The sequence below is a fragment of the Hemitrygon akajei genome, chromosome 23 (genome assembly GCF_048418815.1).
Source record: "Hemitrygon akajei chromosome 23, sHemAka1.3, whole genome shotgun sequence".
Lineage (NCBI taxonomy): Eukaryota > Metazoa > Chordata > Chondrichthyes > Myliobatiformes > Dasyatidae > Hemitrygon > Hemitrygon akajei.
The window spans coordinates 47,920,875-47,945,585 of NC_133146.1; the positions used below are offsets into that span (position 1 = coordinate 47,920,875).

The 24,711-nt window shown below is 38.7% G+C and overlaps 1 protein-coding gene across 5 annotated transcripts in view; it reads right to left on the reverse strand.

The window, feature by feature from the left end:
- Positions 1-1,751: 1,751 nt before the first annotated feature.
- ptprea (protein tyrosine phosphatase receptor type Ea) overlaps positions 1,752-24,711 on the reverse strand; it is a 293,967-nt gene continuing 271,007 nt past the window's right edge. For all 5 annotated transcript variants that reach the window (XM_073027577.1, XM_073027574.1, XM_073027576.1 and 2 more), the window contains 6 exons: positions 20,404-20,480; positions 19,733-19,867; positions 18,927-19,052; positions 13,090-13,241; positions 9,819-9,954; positions 1,752-9,681 (listed from right to left, as the gene is read on the reverse strand). In XM_073027577.1, the coding sequence (XP_072883678.1) occupies positions 9,607-9,681; positions 9,819-9,954; positions 13,090-13,241; positions 18,927-19,052; positions 19,733-19,867; positions 20,404-20,480 (701 nt within the window). In that variant the 3' untranslated portion in view covers positions 1,752-9,606. The remainder of the gene's footprint in view (positions 9,682-9,818; positions 9,955-13,089; positions 13,242-18,926; positions 19,053-19,732; positions 19,868-20,403; positions 20,481-24,711) is intronic.

Here is a 24,711-nt window from a genome sequence, read left to right on the forward strand (position 1 = left end):
AAAGTGGATGCTTTGTGGGTGCTGGTGGCGGTAACTTCGAAGAATAACAATTGCAGATGCAAGCGAGAAGAACCCTGCGTGAAGCACGTGGAGAGTGAGTCGGGACCACGAGGAACAAGGAACGCCTGGCCAGCATAAATTCCTCCACCCAGGTAATACCTTTGCTATTCTTTGACTATCCAAGAGAGTCAGGGATACTTAGCAGGTGTGTGCACAAGGTATTTAGTGTATGAATTCACGTACTTGTTGATGCACCATCAATAACTCACTCTGAGACGTAAGAAGCGAGATATCGGCTTTTATTGACTGGAAGAATGAACAACACTACATCCTGGAGAATGAGGCCGGGCTCAGGCCTCAATCGCCTTTATACAGGGGTCTGTGGGAGGAGCCACAGGAGCAGTCAGCAGGGGTCTGTGGGAGGAGCCACAGGAGCAGTCCAGACAGGTATATGTAGTTCACCACACTTGTTAGTTTGAACAATAAAGGTAATTGTCAGTAAATACAGATCTCTCTGTGCCTCACTCAGAATCATTGGAAGAGGTAGAAGCGGTATCTCTCTCTCTCTCTCTCCTCTTTTCCAACACCTCCATTTTACATTTTCTTTGTCTGCTTGCTTAAAAATTGTTATAGATATAGCATGTATTAGATCTGATGCAGAGTCAAAGACGTGAAATAATAATTCTTTATCTAACCCAGATTTTCTTGTTTATTTTTTATATTCCCACCATCTGTGTATTTATCCTATGCTTTACAGTTGTGAGTAAAGTATTTTTGTAACAGAGGATTTGTATAATTTGAGAAGTGGCTCTTTGTCAATTTATTTACCAACTGATCTTCTGGCCCAATAAACGTCTCAGAAAATTTCAGCCAACAGACATTAGCAATGTGTTTTTATTTTATTAGCAATTGGCTTATTGCCGTTAGTCATTGCTAAGCTCACAGGGTTATTTACCAATCAGGTCTCTAGCAAACAATTGTCAAGTACTACTGCTCCATCCACCAAAAACTGAACTTCCTGGTGGTCAAACATTTTAATTCCGGTTCCCATTCCCATTCTAACATGTAGGTCCATGTCCTCCTCTTGGGCTAGGATGAGGCCATCCTCAGGGTGGAGGAACAACATCTTAAATTCCATCTGGGTAGTCTCCAATGCGATTGCATGAATATTGATTTCTCCTTCTGGGGGAAAAAATTACCTCCTCCTCCCCTCTTCAACTATTCCTACTCTGGCCTCTTACCTTTTCTCATCTGCCTATCACCTTCCCCTGGATCTCCTCCTCCTTCCATTTCTCCTATGGTCCACTCTCCTCTCCTATCAAATTCCTCCTTCTCCAACCTTTACCTTCCCACCCACATGGCTTCCCCATCACATTCCAGATAGCCTCCTTCCCCTCTTCCCACGTTTTTATTCTAGCATCTCCCCCTTCCTTTTAAGTCCTGAAGAAGGTCTTGGCTGGAAATGTCAACAGTGTATTCATTTTCATAGATGCTCCCTGACCTGCTGAGTTCCTCTAGTATTTTGTGTGTGTTGTTATGGATTTCCAACATCTACAGACTTGCTCATGTTTATGAATTGTCCAAGTTGTAACTTTAGGAAATTTCGAATCAGTGTGTAAATACAGACTTGGGCACAACCTAATGTACAATTTGCATGATTACATAGCAGCTTTTGAAAGACCAGCTACAGCTACTTTATATTAAATAGACTGATGTAATTAAATAAAAAAAACACACACATTGAGAATAAATTATGATTTTGGCTTGCCATTTATTAATGGATTCAAACTGCAAAACTATTATTTAGCAAAACTGGATAAATAACATTAAAATGACAGTTGGCCACCATGAACAAAGTATGAGCATGCTAGCTTGCAAAAAGCCTTAAATTGCAACCGAACAGATATTATAATACATTAATAATATCTTGTACTGTATAATCATATTTTAACAAAAAGAAATGATTAAAACAGTATTCATATCATTTTAGGGAAGCTATAATATTGGGATTAATGCAATATGATCATAAAATTGACACAAACCTTCATCCTTTATTCATATTTCTCATAATCCCGTTAACATGTATCAAATACTTGCGATAATACTAGCAAAGCCTTTATACACAAGTAGATTTCCAAGAACAATGGTTTATCATATATACATGGAACAATTTTTTAAATGATATTTGTTGTACTATCAAAAAATATGACAACCATATACAACACATTTTGCAAATTAAAGCTGCATGATCTGTATTTATATGCATATGTTTAATTTCAGGATAACTTCACATATTCAAAATCAGCACAGTGACTTTCATGTATTCTGAGCAGTAAATAAGCATGACAGTCGGCAGATTAGTGCAACGAGGAGGATCGAAAGACCAAGTACTTAATTGCATAATTTCAAACGGAACTGTACAAAACCTCATTCTCTCATTTAAATAAAAGTACAATATAGACTTGTAAAAGGCCAAAAGAAAGAAATCTATAAATCTAAATAACTATGTTTTCCCTTTCATTTACTTGGACTAATCAGAGCAAATATTTATATTTGTTACTTCATATACATTATTCTCAAATAAAAAAAACAAATTTATTCATTTGCACCTCTTTTAGAATTTCTTTAGAAAGAAATGATGGAAATACTGACACTTTTGACCCTTACTGTTAAAAGAGTGCAACAGTCCTGATACTGTGTAATATTCTTTAGCAGTAAATTATTGTGCAGTGTTGCTACGCTGGAGCTAATTCTGGGTTCATAGATTGGGATAGATTAAAATGGCCCTATATAAATGGGCATCTCAAACCAGAACATTCCTGGGAAGAGGCTATGTCTGTCCTACTACCAATGCTACAACATGCTGACTTATGTTCCAAGCTAGACATCATTATTATGTTCTCAGTTGAGAAAGCAGCGACTTGTTTGGAAGATTTGTGATGCTTTGCTCAATTCTGGTGCCAATCCAGGATGAGCACCAAAATTGACCTAATAACCTCAGTTTTTGATCAATAGCTGTAAACGCTTTGGATGTCTAAACCACAAAAAGGGCACCTATGTCCTATACTGAATAATTTGCAATCAATGAATAAAAACTATCTCAGTTGTTGCTGTTCTCCTGGAACTATCTCCCATGTTTATTTTTACTTACTCTGACAAGATTGGTCTTTTTAACTAAGTTGTTTTTGCAAGATAGTTTCAAAATAACTAGGAAATGTAAAGTGCTTGATCAGGTAACATACTTATACTTCTTTTTCCATTTTGTTATTCTGGAGTTATACATTGAACTTTGTACATCTGTCAGTGTCAAACTAAGACTACCATGTAAAGACCTGATGGTTAACCAACACACAGAAAATGTTGGAGGAAGCCAGCAGGCCAAGTGTCATCCATGGAAAAGAGTAAACAGTCGATGTTTCAGGTGATCATCAGGAACAATGAAGTGTCTCGGCCTGAAATGTCAACTGTTCACTCTTTTCCATAGATGCTGCTTGGCCTGCTGAGTTCCTCCAGTACTTTGCGTGTGTTGCTTTGGATTTCCAGCATCTGCAGATTTTCTTCTGTTTGTGATGGTTAACCAAACCATGCTTCCTACCTTTTCAGCTCCCCTACATTGTTTCTAGTCTACAATTGAAAAAATTGTACTAATAACACCACTCTGATTAATGTGTTACAAACCCCCATCTTTTTACATGTGTGAACCAATTTGTAAACATGTTCAGAAACAATGCCCTTCACTAATTGGCACCATGGAATATATCATTCTGAACACAATCTAACCTGCATTTTCACTTCGGAATTTCACAGACTACAGTTGATGTCAATGAAGTAAAAAGCAGTGCTCAATTCAATTTACAATGGAAATTAATGCGATGGGAAACTATATTTTAAATAATTTTAGTCACTTAGTGACTGAAGTGGATGGGATAATCAGTTTTGACCTTTTATAAGTGCTGTCCCTTATATCTTAAAGTAAAATAAAGAAAGCACATGAAATGCATTAAAATGAACAATAAGCACTTCATAAATGTAATATGAATGCAATATATCATCCCATATTAAACCTGTATTTGTTACCATCACCACTTTAACTGTATATATTCTACATATATTCAATTGTGTATTGCACAGAAAAATAAGCCATTCACTGGGTACACTAGCAGTAATAAATGGCAGTATACACATGGTAGTGTGCTTTCAGATTTACTTGCTTGTTTGTCCGCAACTTCTCTTAAAGGTTGGGTGTAACAGCACCCACAGTTTAACAAATAAAAATGGAAACATTACATTCATTTTCATGCTTAATTAATGCATGCATCCTTCCCCAGGCAACTTCTGCACAGTGGAAGCAGATCTTATAAAATGTGCTTAGTTATTCTTGGGTTGTATTTATTCATAAGTAACCTTGGCATTTTTGCAAGTGGCCATTTAATTTAAAAGGACTGACAAAGTATAGGAATTTCTATCTGTGAGTATTCTTGATCAAAGGCTGAAAATGTCCAAGTTAGAAAAGATAATTCACTACAGAATGCATATATTTAAGGTATATACGTGATATAAACTAAAGCTGGCAACAGGAAGAGTTGTTTGGTTTAATATTAATATGAAATGTTTTTTTCTTGAAAACATTTTAAAAAATAGATTGTTTTTCAGTTGTGTGCTTATTTACATATAAAGAAATCTGGCAATGCAGTTTTTCAATTCATTCTGTTTAGTAATGTAAAGGTCAATGTGTAAAAGGTTGCATGTCTTCTGAATGAGGAATATAATTGCAAATTAACTGTGCGCTTGTATGTCATTTTTAAATATAGAGTATTTAATATTGTACAAATTTATATCTCTCCAAGTATTTTAAAAGAAGGAAACATATAAAGAAAGATACGTTTGGTAATGAAACCCTACTGTACCCAATGTTAAACTTTTGGATAAATGTTTACATAAAAATACATTAGCTAGACTACTGTATTCTACACTTATAACTTTCAGTCTGGTCTTCGCTTATTTTGCCTTATTCAACATAAACATGCTTAAAACAGGCATTTAGATCTTTATACATTTGAGGGGACAAATATGACCTTGGGCTTATTTGCCAAATATTTCTGCAAGAGAGAGGGTTGGCTTGCTTCACACAGGATTGTTCTAAGTTACTGAGGCAAAAGGTGGGCGTGAAAGAAGTTTTCACTACACCAGATCCTCTTGAGAGTTGCTGGCAGAATGTAATCAATTTCTATGCACTATCCCTTCACTGACCCTCTCACCTTGGACTTAACCCCCTTCCACTCTGACTACTTAACTATAGATTTCATCATGCTAGCATGGCAAGCAGCCTAAAATTTGACCTGCCTGTTAGTAACAGGCTACATGCAGATGGCAACCTGGCTTTTGAAGTGCCAGATGTCAGCAGTTCAGCCACAGTATTTATCTGTCTTTTGGGTCTCTGGGTTGAAGAAACACTGCATTTTTCCCGCTGTTTTGCAGCTTAAACAGAGCAGAAGATTTGTACTTTAGGTGCAACTGCTTGAAATGGAAACGCTTTCAACAATTCCTGCATCACCTCCATTTATAGCTTTCCTCAGCTTGACGGACAAGAAATGTAACAAGGTTTTATGATGTCTCACCTCACCACAATAAACACATGAAGGAAATGATAATATTTATAGTACCTTCTGATTACTAACTTACTGAGTTCCTTATGTTGGTGCAAGGAAGAAAGGGAAGGAAAGCAACTGAACCAATAGATCACCTCCCAGTGAGAATGCTGAGCAGTACTGAGATCACTAAGGAGATCAAATCAATAGCAAAGCATGGTGTTTACCAACTGGAGTCAACTGGAATTTGCAGAACAGCAAACACAATGTGTTGCTTATTGATACTTAAAAATGATAGTCATTTTGTCAACTCTGCATTTTGTGAATGAACATAACTACAAATAGCTTCTGAACTATTAATATTTTTGAACTAATTCTCAATCATTTTATTTTTTTTATTGAGATACAGCGCAGAGTAGACCCTACTGGCCCTTTGAGCTGTGCCACCCAGCAATCCCTCAATTTAATGCTAGTCTAATCACAGGACAATTTACAATGACCAATTAGCCTACAAACCTATGGGAGAATGTACAATCTCCTTACTAGCAGCCGTGGGATTTGAACACAAGTCGCCTGAGCTAAAGCATTGAGCTAACCACTATGCTGTTTTGTCCCAAAGATTTTGTATACATCTGTGAAGTGTGGTCCTATAATACAGAAAAATATTAAATAATCTGAATATTCTGTGTTATCTTATGCCCAACCAAAATTAGTGGTCTATTAATTAAGTGAAAATTACCTTAACATTGTATTTTATTGATAGATTAACATTTAAATATTGAAAATATTCCTTCACATTGTTTGAAAGACATTTTTTCTATTATTTAAATACAGTCCCTGGGCAACCAAAATGTATGCTATAATAGTTCTAGACACTACTGGGAAATGTACTGACTGTAATTATATAAAATTATAGGTGCAAACAGTCAGAAACTTAAATTTGTGATAGGTTTCATGTTAGCAATTTAAAATAATTGAAGACTCTCACTTAGGGATATATGAGAAAATGAGAGACAAGACAATCAGCAAAAATTTTGCAAAGGTAGGCAACACTGGACCAGTGTTACAGAATGTATTAACTAAATAACGGTGATGACAAGTAACTGCAGTAAATATGGTTTATGTGATTTTTCAGAAAGGAATTGATAATCTCACACACACACACACACACATATCCAGTCACAGACGTTAACATCGAGAACAATCAGCTTATCGAAAATTAAAGATGTGTCAAGGAATATTCTTAGGAGGACAGAAGTGAAACAATTGTTAACAAAGCATGTAAATGTTATGATATAGATCAATGGAAAAATATTAAAATATGCAAATACGTGATGAGAAGTGTAAAAGATGATTGATAATAGGTGAAGTTATATGGATAATTTTGTGAGCAGATGACTGAAATGTAGAAAATGTTAAGTACAGGAGGGCTAGCAAAAAGAAATAGAACTCAAAGGGTAAGACTTTAAATTAAATATGCAAGCAGAAGGAGGTTGGCAGTCATTAAAGGCATCAGTGTATATAGGTAAGGCTATTTAAAAGGCAAATGCAATTCTTTATTTTGCATCTAGAGGCACAGAGTACAGAAGAAGAGGTAATGATTGGCATATAAAAGACTTTTTGAGGTGCACTTTATCCTGAAATGGAATTCAGGTGGGTGTTTAGAAGCATATTTACCAACATAAATTCCACTTGTGGGATATTCTACCTCCTGGGTCTTTCCCAGAGGTCTCAGATCAATTTCCACTTGAAAAGAAGAAAAAAACAACACTTAGCTTGCATGTGGGGAAGGATATTCTGCCAGCCTAGATGTCAGAAGGGACTACTAGCACACATTTAAGTAATATGTATAGACCAGAAATGGGAGTGATCAGCAAGCCCTGTTGTAGACGTTCACTGAGAAGTGCACAGGGATCTGCTTGGAATGTTACTTTGCCTTCAGACTGGGGAAATTTGATGTCAGAGTATTCCAATGTGTGTTTATCCAGGAAGTTCCTGGCTGTGCTATCAAAGCCACCAGAGTTCAACTCAAGCTCAGAAATGGGAAGTGGGAACAGGAATTGCTGCTGTTTCACTGACACAGCACTCTCTTGCCTAAACACGGAGCAGGAAACTCCCCATTCAATGCATTGCAGTGAGATACGGAAAGATTAGAAAGTCAATCTAGAGTCACCAGAATTTTAGAGGTGGGAGAAATCAAGAAAATTTTTGGGGTAGAGTTGAAATGAATAAAATATAACCCAATAGGCATCAAGATGATGAATTATTTTAAGTAACACTTATAATAGTTGACAACTAAGGAAAAGTTAAGATATTCAGAGAGATTAAAACAATCAGGAAAACAAATAATAGAGGTTTTTTTGCCACAAACTGTTGTTAAAGACGAGTACATACAGGAAGTTTTTTTTTTGAAAACAATCGGCATGTTGCTTAAAGAAGCAGTGGTACCTAGTATTGCAATTGGGACCTCGATTAAAGAGATATCATGCTATCGTTTTCTATATTATAACAATCTATCATGACAGGAGGAGAATGAAAGTCAAGCAAATATCAGAATACTAACTATAGCTTTGGCTTTATCATCATTAGATTTCAATTTTATATTCACTTATTTGCGAACTATATTTGCACTGGACGTAAAGGAAACGCTTCACTGTCAATATCATGTCACTTGGTTCATGTTCAAAAATAATCGGCAATTACACTTTTACTCTCATTGGCTACATAAAGTTTGAATTATCTCTCACTAACATTGATTGTGGGTGTTTAGTAAGGTTACTTTGTAGATAGAAAACTTCTGAAGAAGTATCAAACAGGCGTGACTTTTTCCACCTGGAGATGCTCATCAACCTACTCCGTTTTTCCACAATTCCCACTCGGAAACATAATCATTCCAAGAAGTGAAAACATAGAACTTTGGATAAAAAGGCAACCACCTATACAAATATTATCAAAGCTATGGCAATGCCATTTTAACAAGCATATAAAACTTCAGAGTTATTTAAAACCCTTCCAAAAGTCTGCCTGTAACCGAGGCAAGAAAGTGATACATAGTAATCAAGGAACTGATGTAAAGATTTGGTTGGTAGATTGGTGAAATGTACTGATTGGCTGCTGGTCCACGTGACATATCCATGAGTTTGAGGTTCCAGCCTCATTGAAATTAGATTGGCAAAACCTGAGAAGCCAAATGTAGTTTGCCAGATTAAGGCTGCCCAATACTGGGCTTAATCAACCAACAGCAAAGGGGTGAAGAAGTCATAGTTGAGGCTTGTCTTGGAGGGAGGTGGGTTGGTCCCAGGGCCACATCAGCCCACGTGATGTCTGTACCATGCGGAGGAACAGGAGTGACTTAAAATATAAATATACAAAAAGGAGAGACTTCTGAACAGCAGTGTAGTATCATTAATCATATTTACAAGAAAAAAACCCTTCAGTTTTGCCAAAGAAATATCCAAGCTCATAATATGCAACTAACATTATAACACTGTAAACTTTTCATAGAAAAATATATCTATTATAGATGTATCACACCCAACCTTTTGAAAACAAAGCAAACTGTCATGCACATTATAAATTCACATTATTTAACAATTAAAGGGGCACCAGATATTAATAGTATTTTTACAAAGCAAATGATGTTTCATCAGTAGTTTCTCACTTTTATGTACATTCAAGATTCAAAATAATGTGTGATAATGACCTATTGTGTTTAAATAATGTTTTTTCTCAGGAAGTTAAGAAAAGATTGTAAATATCTTCTATTCACTCAGAAATATCACATGACTGCTGATAGAAGTGTGACTCCCCTGTTACTATAACCTAAATGCTTCCAAAGCGCAGTCACAAGCCAAAGAAGGAATGATCTCCAACTTATTAGTAATATTTTTCTAAACAACAAGTGCATAGCAAAATACAAAATAAAGTTTTGATAATTTAACATACAAAAAATGTTTTACTGGCCTGTCAGCTAACAATTTAAAAGGTAAAAAAAACAAAATCTGTAAGGCAAACATATTTATTTGAAGTTGGCATAATCGGAGTGTATGTCAAGGAAATCTTGCACCACCTTGTAGCAGAAATCATATTGCTCCTGCAATGAAAGAGCAACACCGTTTATTAAATATGTAAAGGATGCCCCAATTTTTTCTTAAAACAGAATGCAAAGATTATGTTTCACTTCTATTTTATTTTTGATTTAGGAAATCCAAAAACCCCAAAAAATCATACCAATGTCTGCACCATATGTGGTCGTTGCATTCGTAAGCTCTTAACAGTTTGGAAAACATCTAGAAGGCCTTCAGCTTTCACTCGCTCGAGAATGTTACTCAGTGCAATAAATGTACCTGTTCTGCCAGCACCAGCACTGCAAAATAAATAGATTCAAATCTCACTAAAGCTGTGGAATCACATAGGTCAAATTAATTTTCTTTCAGTCTTATGTATGAATGAATACCTTAACTTACAGTATTACAATACTCAAAGCATCGTGGACCAAACACTGGATTTCATCAGCTGCAAAACACCACATTCTGCCTGTGGTGAAAAGCAGGCAGCTTCAATTATTTTCCCTAATGGTTCTTAAGATCTTAGTCAGTTACTGAGAAGGGAGGAGGGAAGAGAAACAATGGAGGCGAGGGTGGGGATCGATTGGCTAGTTTGAGTCCTAAAATTATCGTGTTGCAAACTAACACGTGATTTTTGTTGTTTTCTCCAGTATTTTGTGAATTAATTAGTTCCTATTAATTTGTGTATTATATTGTTCAAAATAAAGCAGGAATTTGAAGTCATCACTTTCACTTTGGTGATTTGGATATTTAAGTGAATGGGGTTACAAGCTTTGGTGTCAGGCCACCTCAAACATAAGTCTCTCAGACGATGGTAGGAAGATGACCAAAGAGCAGTTAAAGATGCCAAAACAAAATTAATCCCTCTGATATACGAAAACATTCAAAATTATTCCAAAATTATTGAATAATACTCAGGCCATTTTCAAAAAAAGTTGAGTTTTAAAAAAATCAAAACTAAGATCATTAGAAAGATTAAAATGAATATGTCAAATTGGTTTAATAATTACCTTAATTGTTTCTTCCCATTGAAGTCATTGCACCAGTTCTATGCAGATCCATTCCTACCAACCTGACTGTGATTTGATCCTACCCCTAGAACATCTGATTAAGACAGTAACCTCCTTCTTCCCACTCAAAGGAATCAAGTACCACACCTACTTGATGCCCAGAAGTGACCTTTTTGTCTCAATATTCCTCCTGACTGTTGTCACCATCCTTCCTCTTGCCCCTGTGATTAGCAAACCAAGCTGCTTTTCTCCACGCACTTATTCATTACAGAGTATATGGAGGAAAGGCATTTGAGCATGTTAAATGTCTATGTTGGTTCTTTCACACAGAATGCATTGGACCTTGTCCATGATAATATTTCAAAGTGCTAGGCCCTTATTAACAATTAACTATTACCCTGGAACTTCCAAGTTTTGTATCATGCACAAAGTTCTATTCCTGCCTCATTTTAAACACACCCTTCCATATGCTGAAGAATTACATACAAGGCCTTTGAACTGCATACAAGTTTTAGACTATTACAGAATTTGGACTTCATTTCCTTGTGATGAAAGAAAACATTGGCTCTCTCTTTGCACAGTTTGATGAAAGCGGTGGGAAATGAGAAAGTAGCTAAAAAGTTTTATTTTGAGAAAGGACATCACTCAAAACAAAATATTTTACCTAGGTACAGTGTAAAATCTGCAATTCCACTGTGCCTGCAGGCACAGTTCATCACTGAGGAAAGTGATTTAAAAGAAGCTAAATCCTTTAAAAGCAAACATGAGAGGAAGTATTCCCACTCGACACTGTGAAACTTTAAATGCTGCTCAGTTCTTCAGAATGAATTGCTAATGGGTGTTAACACTAACATTTGCAGCTGCTGGCCCAGTGGAAATATGGATTTATTGGCTTAAAAATATGCTTTACACAAACTTAGAATCTTGTACTAATTGATGTTCAATCCTACCATTTTGTAAATTAATGTCATGTAGGACAAATCAACAGTACGCTAACAATGATGTACTGTGCACTGTCAATTGGAGGACAGAAACAACCCTATTCTTCTGAATTATCCAATGCATAACACAAAAAGTTGTACAACCTGGATAGTTTGAATTGATTCTGTCCCAAGTAAACATACTGACAGTGAAGGAGTCAACGAGGAACATAATGCACTTTGAAGCTGGCAAATTTTGTTATCAAGACTTACCCAAGATATTTAAATTTCCAAATGTGAATTTATCATTATTGATAGCAACAACCTGTGTCTTAACTTTCTGTCAATGTCTATTTGGATGCCTGGATTTCTCATCCAAATAGTTATTAATACCTACATGCAGCATTATAATTCAGACAGGTACAACAATTAACAACAAATTGGAACAAATTTGTTCTATTATGCCATTCTGCATTTGAACGTAGATTTTGCTTTTGGCATGCTGGCTATAGATTTGAATTTTTGTGTGTGCTACTCTGGATTTCTAGCATCTGCAGAATCTCTCGTATTCATGTAAATGATGGAGTGTTTTCAGTATTTTGTGTTACTATTTCATTTTTTCAGCATCTGCAATTTAAAAAAAATATTTTCAATCTCTCTTGATTTGCAAATCTCAGTTTCAAATCTCAGAGACCTCCTGAGATTGTGAGGAACTTCTGACTTTCTCTGTTTACTTCAGGTTTCCTGTATCTGCAGATGTTTTTTTAAAATTTTAATGTACTGTCAACAAGTACACTCAAAAACTTCTATAGATGTATTGGGAGAGCATTCTGACAGGCTGGGGTGGGGGGGGGGGTCTACTGCACAGGACCCCGAAAGAAATTGCAGAGGGTCGTAAATTTAGTCGGCTCCATCTTGGGTACTAGCCTACGAAGTACCCAGAACATCTTCAAAGAGCAGTGTCTCAGAAAGGCAGCATCCATTATTAAGGACTTCCAGCACCCAGGGCATGCCCTTTTCTCACAGTTAGGAGGTACAGAAGCCTGAAGACACACACTCAGCAATTCAAGAACAGCTTCTTCCCCTCTGCCATCTGATTCCTAATGGACTTTGAACCCTTGGACACTACCTCAATGTTTATATATATATAAATAAAAAAATTCAGTTTTTTTGCATGATTTTTAATCAATTCAATATACATATACTGTAATTGATTTACTAATTTATTTATTATTATTATTATTATTTTATTTTGTGGTTTTTTTCCTTCTATATTATGTTTTGCATTGAACTGCTGCTGCGTGACACATGCCGGTGATAATAAACCTGATTCTGATTCTGATTCTGACACTGTAACATTCTAACTGCTTATATCTTCCAGATATCTGACAGAGAACTCCTCCTTCAAGTCAGATACAGTAGAAATTCAGTTTTGCTGCTCTCAGTGCTTTAGAGAGCCAGTTGTCAACCCTCATTAGTAGCTGAATATTGCATAATGAAGTACCTGCAGTGCACTATGATTGGATGATTGCCGGATTTTTGCTGCTGTTTCTGGACTGCTGCAATCAGGTCGATCATCCCTTTACCTTCTGCTGGAATACCAATCTCAGGCCAGTCGTGGAAGTGGAATTGTCGAACTGTCCTCTCTGTGTTCTCCTAAATTTCAATAACAAATTCATTTTGCTTTACAGAACATTATTTGGCATTGACCATTCTTAACACCCACATTTCAGCATAATGAGGTTAAAATTCAGGAATACTGTTAGGTTCTGTGGTATATATAAATTTTGCAGTCAGCTATATGCATAAAATATAACCTTGCTTAGCAGCAAACAAAAATATGTAATTTTGTGTTGTATCAACAAGGAGTCAATAATTGCTATTCCTGATTTACTAGATGAATGAAAGAACTTTATGACATTATATATCTAAGTACTTTATCTGTTATTAATACAACAGAGGGAAGGAAAATAAATGATGTACTAATAATAAGAGATGAAGTAAAGTGCATAAACATCTCCAGCATAATTATAAAAGCAACACAGAAATAACTGTAACACGCAGCAGAGGAAGAGTTCTGTGGAGGAAGAGTTTTTTAAGTCTTCAGCTTTTCATCAGAAGATGAAAACTCATTGACTTGAAATGTTATCTCTACATACTGGTGGCGGAACAGGAGGATAGATGGTTTGTTCTGGTGCTTTCCGTAACAGAACAAGTGGGATTTTCACACATGTGTGTGACAGATTTATTGTGCTATAGGCTCTCAATCTCCTTTGATCCACTCACTCTGGGCTGATACTGTGGAATAGTGCTAAGGGTGTGCAGTGGAGTCAAGTGTGTCACACTTGTCACTTACGATGATTTAAAAGAAAAGAATTTAAGAAATAGGAGCAGGAGTCAGTCATCTGGCCTGTCGAGTTGGCTCCACCATTTAATAAGATTATGGCTGTTCCACCCACTTGCCTTACCCCTATAACCCTTAATTCCCCTTTACGCAAAAATCTATCCAATGTGTCTTAAATATATTTATTTATTGAGGTAACCTCTACTGCTTCCCTGGGCAGAGAATTTCACAGATTCATTACTCTCTGGGAAAAATAGTTCCTGCTCAACACCAGTCTAAATCAATCCCCCTGAATCTTACGGCTATGTCTTCTAGGTCTAGTCTCAAATTACGAATGGAAGCAACTTTCATGGCTCTACCTTATCTATCCATTTCAAAACACGGACTGGAGCAGGTTCAGAGAGACGGCTACCTGTGGCCATCACATTAATATCAATGAACATGTGAGATTTGTGACTGGCTACATAGAAAAGTGCACTGAGGATGTCATCATTGTTAAACACATCTACCTGAGGGCAAATTAGAAGCCATGGCTAATGGCAGAGGTCTAGGCAAGGATGAGAGCCTTCAGATTGGGGGGGTAAAACAACTTTCAAGAGCTGCACTTCCCAATGCCATCAAGAAGGCAAAATAGGATTATTCACAGATAATATATAGCCATTTCTGTGACACCAAAGACATAAGGCACATGTGGAAGGCCATTCAGACGCTAATGGACTACTAGTCCACCCTGAGCGGCAATGACTGTGCAATAAATGTACCTGTTCTGCCAGCACCAGCATTGCAAAATAAATGGATTCAAATCTCACTAAAGCTGTGGAATCACATAGCTGAAGTTAATTTTTCTTCAGTCTTATGTATGAATGAATACCTTAATTTACAGTATGATAATAGTCAAAGCACCATTTGCCAAACACTGGATTTCATCAATTGCAAAACACCACATTCAGCCTGTGGTGAAAAGCAGGCAGTTTCAATTATTTTCCCTAATGGTTCTTAAGATCTTAGTCAGTTAGTGAGAAGGGAGAAGGGAAGAGAAACATTGAAGGTGAAGGATGGGGATTGATTGGCTGATTATTTTGAGTCCTAAAATTATTGTGTGGCAAACTAGCATGTGGTTCAGTTGTTGTCTCCACTATTTTTAGAATGAGTTAGTCCCTAATAATGTGCGTATATTATTCTTCAAAATAAAGCAGGAATTTGAAGTCATCACTTCCATTTTGGAGTTTTGGGTATTTATGTGAATTCGGTTATGAGCTCTGGTGTCAGAGCAGTTCATGCATAGTTCTCTTCCTGATAGGTTGAAAGTCTTTTACACTTGGTTTGGCGCATGGAACAATGTGCCAGCGAGGAAGGCCCCCTTCCCACCAAGGAGCAGGCACACGGTCTGGCCGCAGCTAATGTGAGGAAGGGTCAATCCACATAAAGCTGCGGGGCCTGATAATGTACCTGGGTCAGGTGCTGAGAGACTGTGCAGCCCAGGTAACAAAGGTTCTAACAGATATCTTCAGCATCTCTCTGGAATCTCACTGTCTCCTCAGCCATCCAAGGGGGCTGACCATTCCAACTGAACATACATGGCTTCTCTGTGGAGAGAATTAGGACACTGTCCTGTAGCATTGATCTCAACAATAATGAAGTGCTTTGAGCATTTGGTTATGGGTTGCATTACATCCCATCTTCCTGCTACATTGGACACATTCCAGCTTGCTTGTTGCTCAAATCAGTCTTCTGATGATGCCATCTCCTCTGCACTCCATTCTTTCATGTCCAACATGGAAAATGGTGCCTTATATACCAGGATGCTGTTTATCAACTTCAGCTTGGTGTTTAATATGACCATCCCTCAGAAGCTGATGGATAAATCATCCTTGTTGGTTCTCAACATCTCTTTCTGTAATTGGATCCAGGACTTTTTGTCAGAAAATTAATAAATAAAAAACAGTGCTCCCCAGGGCTGCATGCTCAGCCCACCGCTGTTCATGACTGTACTGCTAGGTCCAGTTCCAACCAATTCACCAAGTTCATTGATGATACAACAATGGTTGGCCTCATCAACAACCACTATGAGATGGCGTACAGAGAAGAACAGGAGCAGCTGGTAGAAAGCTGGAAGCACAACAACTTGAGTCTCAAGTGGTCAAGACTAAAGAAATGATCTCACCACCCCTTTGGTCAAGCAAGCATAGCAGTGTCTCCATTCCTGAGGAGATTGAGGCAAGTGTAGCTCCCCCAACACCCCAATTCTAACGAATTTTACAGGAGCACCACTGAGAGTGTCCTGACCAGCTGCAACACTGTCAGGTACAGGAATTGCAAGGCACCTGACCACAAGTTCCTAAAAAGGATTGCAAGGACTGCTGAAAGGATTACAGGATTACAGGGGTCTCCCTTCCTCCCATCAGAGATACTTATCAGGAGCGCTGTGTATCAGGCCCTGAGCATTCTAAATGATCCCTTCCATCCGTCCAACAATCACTTTGACTCCCTACCATCAGGCAGGAGGTACTGTAGCTTTAGGACAAGTACTGTTAGGATGGGAAACAGCCCTAAGACTATAGATTTCCTTGCTAACTCCCAGATTTCATCATGTATGAAGTGTCAGTAACATCCATTATTGTTTTAACTTGTGTCATAAATGCACCTTAATTATTTAAAAAAAATTTTTGGGGTAATATTACTTCATGTGTTATGTGTGTGAGGTATATTGTATAAATAGTGTTGTGCACACATTCATGTGTGCAGTTGGATGACAGTAAACTGAACAGGAACTTGAACGATTATCTAAAAGCAAGTGAGGTGTGTGTGTGTGTGTGTGTGTGTGTGTGTGTGTGTGTGTGTGTGTGTGTGTGTGTGTGTGTGTGTGTGTGTGTGTGTGTGTGTGTGTGTGTGTGTGTGTGTGTGTGTGTGTGTGTGTGTGCCCTTAACTCCTGGTGGAGTCATCGGGGCGCTGTCACGACAAGCTTTTTGCACCAATCTTTTTGGTGATTGCTCATCATACAGCGTGTCTTGGTCATCTGAAACCTGGAGGAGCCTATCCCTCTCCAGGTTTTTTTTTTAACGAGGTTGAGTTGCTAGCTCGACACTCAACCCAGGCATGGATGCAGAGCATGCAAGGGAGCCTTATTCCACCATCAACTCTGCACTAAAACACATCTCTCCCATTTCCCGCACATCTGCCCTCACCCCATCCACCTGCCACCCCACTTTGGATAGGGTTCCCCTTGTCCTCACCTACAACCCCACCAGCCTCCAGGTCCAACGTATAATTCTCCATAACATCCGCCACCTCCAACAGGATCCAACTACCAAGCACATCTTTCCCTCCCCCCACCTTCAGCTTTCTGCAGGGATCGCTCCCTATGCGACTCCCTTGCCCATTCGTCCTCCCCATCCCTTCCCACCGATCTCCCTCCTGGCACTTATCCTTGTAAGCGGAACAAGTGCTACACCTGCTCTTCCACGTTGTCCTTCACCACCATTCAGGGCCCCAGACAGTCCTTCCAGGTGAGGCAACACTTCACCTGTGAGTCGGTTGGTGTGGTATACTGCGTCCGGTGCTCCCGGTGTGGCCTTTTATATATTGGTGAGACCTGATGCAGACTGGGAGACTGTTTTGCTGAATTCACTAATGCAAGGGAGCCGGCTGGATTCGAACCCGGGACCTCTCGCCCGAAGCCCAGCTGATGCCACTACGCCACCAGCCGTCACTGTGAATCCACAAGTAACTGTTTTAGTTCTGGATAAATATATGAGCCTCACCCTGTAAACTCACCTACCTGGGATGAACTTTGGGCTTTTTGACTGGGAGGAAATTACTTGGTGTTCGAACCACCAAAGTGTCTACCTTCATCATTTTGAATCCAACTTCCCCCCACACAAGACCCGCAGTGTCATTAATGTTTTGCCATTGCACAGTGTCAAAGGACATCCCAGCATCATTATATTGAGCCTTTCATGAAGTGGAATGGTCCATGAATGGTGACTAGGACACAGTTGGCAAGTGATGGCCCTGGGCCCAAACCCGAACCATCAAGGCCTCTTGTGTCATTTCTAAATGTCTCCATAATTGGAGAAATGTAGAAATAGCAGAAAAGAAATTAGTAATAGAAAAATTAAAAATATAAACTCACTTAAAAGCACATATTAAGTGTATTAATTAATTAAAACATTAAATAATATAAAATAAAAAAAGGACACATATTTACCCTTGCTTGCTTTTGTTATGAACATCAGTAACCCTATGCAAATTAAAAGAGCCATTCTGGATTCACTGCTATGGATGATGTAAGACTGAGAGAGTGGATACATACTGTAATAAATCTAACACCTTAACTTAGCAAATTCCTGAACATGGATATGCAATCGAGCAAGAGGTCAAGCATACTCACCTTTGATATTCAGTACACACTGCACATCTGTGATTCAGTATGTGGCCACAGAGGTGCAGAAGAGCTACTGCACAATGTTCTCTCTAAATTTTATTTTTACAACTGCACAGGCCAACCTTTGCTTTGAGCAGGAAATTCTTACACAGCTTGAAAACTGCACAACACTTTAAATGCCTTTTTTGTAATATGCATACTATGACTGCTTAGAATTAAATTTTAAATATCTCATACTTTTGATTTTATTTCTTAATTGTAAGGTATAACGAAATACAGGACAACAAAGAAAATCTTCCACATTTTGAGAACTTTTTCTTGCCTGTCTTTACTCCAGCTGCATGGCAACAAAGGCAATGGGTGTGGGAGCATTTCAGTTGTTGTGTGGCCACACACCCACACAGCTTAGAAGAAATAGTGCTCGTGCACAGCACTGAACCAGTGGTTCTCTCTGTATCAGTTACTACTACAGACCAACCTTCACCAGAAGTTACAGGAAAGTGCATCAACAATTCGAAAATAAAAACAATGGCAGCCTACTATCCTACTATTTTTAGTTTAATCTTCTATAAATACTCTTACAGTTAAAGTGAACTCTGAAGTGATACATACAGTGGTATTTGTGACTGTGAGATCTCTGAGACTGAAGGCATCAGCAATGTTGTCCTTCTTCAGCTCTATTGAGTATGTTCCATACGTTACAGATCCCTCAGAGGGCCAATACTGGCAACACTTCTCCTGCAGAAAGAACATATGGAATCCAATTGCATTTTATACCATATCTGGGCATTTCACTTAAAATTTTATGCTTTGGCCTGGGAGGAAATGGGGATGACAGGAACGTACTTGTGGCTTTCAGTGTTTTTCAGTGGTCAGTGTAAAAACAGCAGTTATTCTGGTTAACAGGCCTTTATAGCTAACTCAGCATTGAACTCCTGGTTGCAGCTAAGGAACTGCTCAATCTTAACTTTGAAGGGACAGACTTTTTAATTACCATGCCACTCCTCTTTTCTGAACACAAGCTGTACAATCCTGGTTTTGGTCACAACATAGGTTTGTTTTTGGTAAATATAGCATGTCGTATTTGTAATGCTTCCAACATTTAACATAATTAACAACATTTCTCAACTCCAAACAACTAAATTACATGTGTTATTACCTTACATTACTTGAATCATTCTTAAATTTTATCCTCCACTTTGGGTATTTATTATAATTTATCTTCTAATTAGCATTGATAGATTTATCCAATGTCACTGATAGATACCTTATACATATCCAAAATACACATGCTTTTGACATATAATGAATAGGTAGGCAGAGGCAGTAAGATATGATTATGACTTTGTAGAATTTTTCAATAATAATATTCTGCTTTGTAAGTCAGTGATGCTAATTGTGTTTCCACAATATTATACCTGCTCTCTTTCTCTCAGTTCTGTCAGCATTACAATTGTGTGAGACTTGCAATCCCAGACCATTCTCCAAAAATCTTCCACTGTATGAGCAATAGGACCTTGAGTTGCAACAAAATAATCCTTCTGTCGATAGCCCTGTCATAAAGGAATTCAGTGGCAAAGTTAAACATGAAAATTGTGCAAGTACGAATTATACTGGATTTTCAGAAAGAAAATCAAAAATCAACAAGTAATATTTTTATTTCATTTCTATTGTAAGACCCTTACCGTTATTGAAATAAGAATTGGAATGTGACTGATGTGCCACCAGAGGTATTTTATTTTTCTTACTGTCATAATCACTGTTATAATGCCAAACTCATTAAATGAAAGTAGAAACTGAAACAGTATCTACTGATAACTATACAAGATAGTAAACCCAAAGCTCAAGTCATTAAATATAAACTGCTTGCAGAAAATTTTCACATAAAGATCACAGAATACTTTACGTCAATTCTGCCATTTAAAGTCTGGTATTTTAGACCACAAAACTGTAGCTGGTTGGGCAGATGAACTGGAAGATGTGTATGAAAATTAGCCATTTTTTCCGTGTAGCTTTTGAAATCTTGAATCACAACTAACATTACACACTGTGAAATCGCATCGCATCATACACTTTGAAGTGCACTTACATCTATGTATGAAGCATTGATATAGTCTGAGAATTCTTGTCCCCTTTTCCTGGGCAGAACAACTCTGTTGAAATCATCTTAAAGATATAAAATAAAATGCAAGTCAGTTTGATAGAGAAAATATTGCAATGAAAATAATTCTAACTCTTAAATTGGTGCCATAGTGGAACATGCCAATTGTGAGAATTGCTAGTTATGGGGCGATATTTCTTTTTATGGGTGAAGGATTAAAAAAAATTGTGCACTAATAAAGTATGGGCTGCCATCCAATAACAAGGATGCTATCAACAAGTACATTAAAATACAAAGTTTATAAAGATTCTTATGAACTTTAGGCATCATAAAGCTAGAAGTATGTTCCTGTCTTTCTGTGACTGAAGTTACACTGATGAACCAGCCTTTGTTAATTCTGTAGGGATAGATACTTAACTGTTCTAATATGCATAAGAAATCTGAACCAAGACACTGACAATACAGGCAAAGGAATAAGTACCATTGATTGTCCCATATTAATACGAATGCCATCAATTGAAAACTACTTCCTATTCAAGTATATTAATAATGTAGAATTCCACAATGTATTCACCTACTTAAAAATAAAATCAGTGGCAATGAGTTTTCTTACAATTTGAAGCCATATTCTTAAGGGGCAAGAATGCACGGATAATAATTTAATGCATGGACTAGCAGCATTCCCCACACCTCCACACTCTTATGTGCTCCCAATCAACCCTTTGGAATACTACAACAGATTCTAATGGTCTGGAAACAGTTACAGGCTCTTCAACCACTCAGTCATTTAATTCATATTAGAAGTTTACAGACAGAATATAATCTACTGCAAAATACCTTAGCCAAAATACTGCATCCAGTCACACCTTTTATACCTATGCGATTCAATATTGATCAATAACTGAAAAGCACAATGAAGCTACCACATTTTTCAGCACTGAAAATCTGACTAACCTTTCACACTTATGCCATTCATGTAATCAGTTTATTTCGATGGTATCAATACACATGCAAAGTTCCTTTTGGAATATTTGTAGGAAACTAAATTATTATTTTCCACACAAAATGCTGGTGGAACACAGCAGGCCAGGCAGCATCTATAAGGAGAAGCACTGCTGACGTTTTGGGCCAAGACCCTTCGTCAGGACTAACTGAAGGGAAAGATAGTAAGAGATTTGAAAGTAGTGGGGGGAGGGGGAAATGTGAAATGATAGGAGAAGACCGGAGGGGGTGGGATGAAGCTAAGAGCTGGAAGGTGATTGGCGAAAATAATACAGAGCTGGAGAAGGGAAAGGATCATGGGACGGGAGACCTCGGAAGAAAGAAAGAGGGGGAGCACCAGAGGGAGATGGAGAATAGGCAAAGTGATGGGCAGCGAGAGAGAAAAAAAACAAACAACTAAATACGTCAGGGATGGGGTAAGAAGGGGAGGAGGGGCATTAACGGAAGTTAGAGAAGTCAATGTTTATGCCATCAGGTTGGAGGCTACCCAGCCGGTATATAAGGTGATGTTCCTCCAACCTGAGTTTGGATTCATTTTGACAGTAGAGGAGGCCATGGATAGACATATCAGAATGGGAATGGGATGTGGAATTAAAATGTGTGGCCACTGGGAGATCCTGCTTTCTCTGGCGGACCGAGTGTAGGTGTTCAGCGAAACGGTCTCCCAGTCTGCATCGGGTCTCACCAATATATAAAAGGCCACACTGGGAGCACCAGACGCAGTATACCACACCAGCCGACTCACAGGTGAAGTGTCGCCTCACCTGGAAGGACTGTCTGGGGCCCTGAATGGTGGTGAGGGAGGAAGTGTAAGGGCAGTTGTAGCACTTGTTCCGCTTTCAAGGATAAGTGTCAAGAGGGAGATCGGTGGGAAGGGATGGGGGGGGACGAGTGGATAAGGGAGCCGCGTAGGGAGCGATCCCTGCGGAAAGCAGAAAGGGGGGGAGGGAAAGATGTGCTTGGTAGTGGGATCCTGTTAGAGGTGGCGGAAGTTATGGAGAATTATACTTTGGGCCTAGAGGCTGGTGGGGTGGTAGGTGAGGACAAGGGGAACCCTATCCCTAGTGGGGTGGCGGGTGGATGGGGTGATGGCAGATGTGCGGGAAATGGGAGAGATGCATTTGAGAGCAGAGTTGATGGTGGAAGAAGGGATGCCCCTTTGTTTAAAAAAGGAAGACATCTCCGTCCTGGAATGAAAAGCCTCATCTTGAGAGCAGATGCGGTGGAGAAGGAGGAATTGTGAGAAGGGGATAGCATTTTTGTAAGAGACAGGGTGGGAAGAGGAATAGTCCAAGTAGCTGTGAGAGTCTGTAGGCTTATAGTAGATATCAGTAGATAAGCCGTCTCCAGAGATGGAGTCAGAAAGATCAAGAAAGGGGAGGGAGGTGTCGGAGATGGACCAAGTAAATTTGAGGGCAGGGTGAAAGTTGGAGGCAAAGTTAATGAAGTCAACGAGCTCAGCATGCGTACAAGAGGAAGCACCAATGCAGTCGTCGATGTAGCGAAGGAAAAGAGGGGGATGGATACCCATATAGACTTGGAACATGGACTATTCCACAGAGCCAACAAAAAGGCAGGCATAATTGGGACCTATGCGGGTGCCCATGGCTACACCCTTGGTTTGGAGGAAGTGGGAGGAGCCAAAGGAGAAATTATTGAGAGTAAGAACTTATTCCGCTAGATGGAGGAGAGTGGTGGTAGAGGGGAATTGGTTAGGTCTGGAATCCAAAAAGAAGCGAACAGCTTTGAGACCGTCCGGATGGGGGATGGAGGTACATAGGGACTGGACGTCCATGGTGAAAATAAGGCAGTGGGGGCCAGGGAACTTTAAATCATTGAAAAAATTCAAAGCAAGAGAAGTGTCACGAACATAGGTGGGAATAGATTGAATAAGGGGAGATAAGGCAGTGTCAAGGTATGCAGAAATGAGTTCTGTATCACTTTCGCCAATCACCTTTCCAGCTCTTAGCTTCATCCCATCCCCTCCGGTCTTCTCCTATCATTTCATATTTCCCCCTCCCCCCACTAGTTTCAAATCTCTTACTATCTTTCCTTTCAGTTAGTCCTGATGAAGGGTCTCGGCCTGAAATGTCAACAGTGCTTCTCCTTATAGATGCTGCCTGGCCTACTGTGTTCCACCAGCATTTTGTGTGTGTTGTTTGAATTTCCAGCATCTGCAGATTTCCTCGTGTTTGCTCATTATTTTCCAGTAGTGATCCTCAATAGATAGTTAGTATAAGGTAGGGCCCTCGGCTTCCCATTTTTTATCAGCCCTGACCTCTAATGGAACTGATCCATTCCTGACTTCTCATCACACTCTCCCCAGTGCTGACTTTTGATTGCATCTCCAACCCAATTCCTTAATACTGATGTCTGGCCAATACCTTGGTGTTAGCACATAATTTCTCCTCCTGACCTCTGACAAACCATCTCCACTTCCAGTCCCAGCTGAAAAAATCACAAGAAAACCATGATACAATCAAACCCATCATCTGACACCCCAGGTCTAGCTACTCTGATACCAAAGAACCTAGGCCTCAATATGTCTTAGGATGACCATCACTTTTCAACAATCATTGCAGAGGGCACAGTTGGAACTCTAAGCATCTGTTGTGTCTCTGGGTTGAGGCAAGTTTCTGAGGCTCCTAGTCCCAGCTAAGAATACAATAGGTCCATAACTTATATGGCTTTAAGCCCACCATATTATTCTATCTGTCTGCTGTTAAACAGCATGGTCAATCCAAATCTGTTTTAATTGGTGGTTTTCCTTGAATTCTTATTTCCCTATTTTGTGTTTTCCTCATCTCATTCTTCAGAGGAGGCTGCAAACAAGAGAGAGTGGTTCTTACAAAAGTTTTGACACTGTGACAAAGCAATTTTCTAGCTTTCTCTAAGGCTACATCCACAATGGACCGGATAGTTTTGAAAATGCCGGTTTCGTGTAAAAACGATAGGTGTCCACAGTATGCGTTTTTGAAAATATCTCTATCCACACTGAAACGGAGATTTCGGTTAATCTCCTCCTCCTGCACATGCGCAGGACACATCTACCGAAAACAAGCTACATGTTTGGTGTTGAATCTCGCCGTAAAAGTGCGCGTTTGTGTAGTTACAAACTAGAAAAACTTAAAACGATGGACAACTGTTGGCTCCCACGCAGGAGAGCTTAAAACTAAAAAAAACAAATACTGGAGCGTATGGTGGCAACCGACGGAGTTCACAGACAGATTGACCCAGCTGACGATGAACATTGAAAAACTGACTAACTCTGTTGCATTAATAAAGCACCTTGTT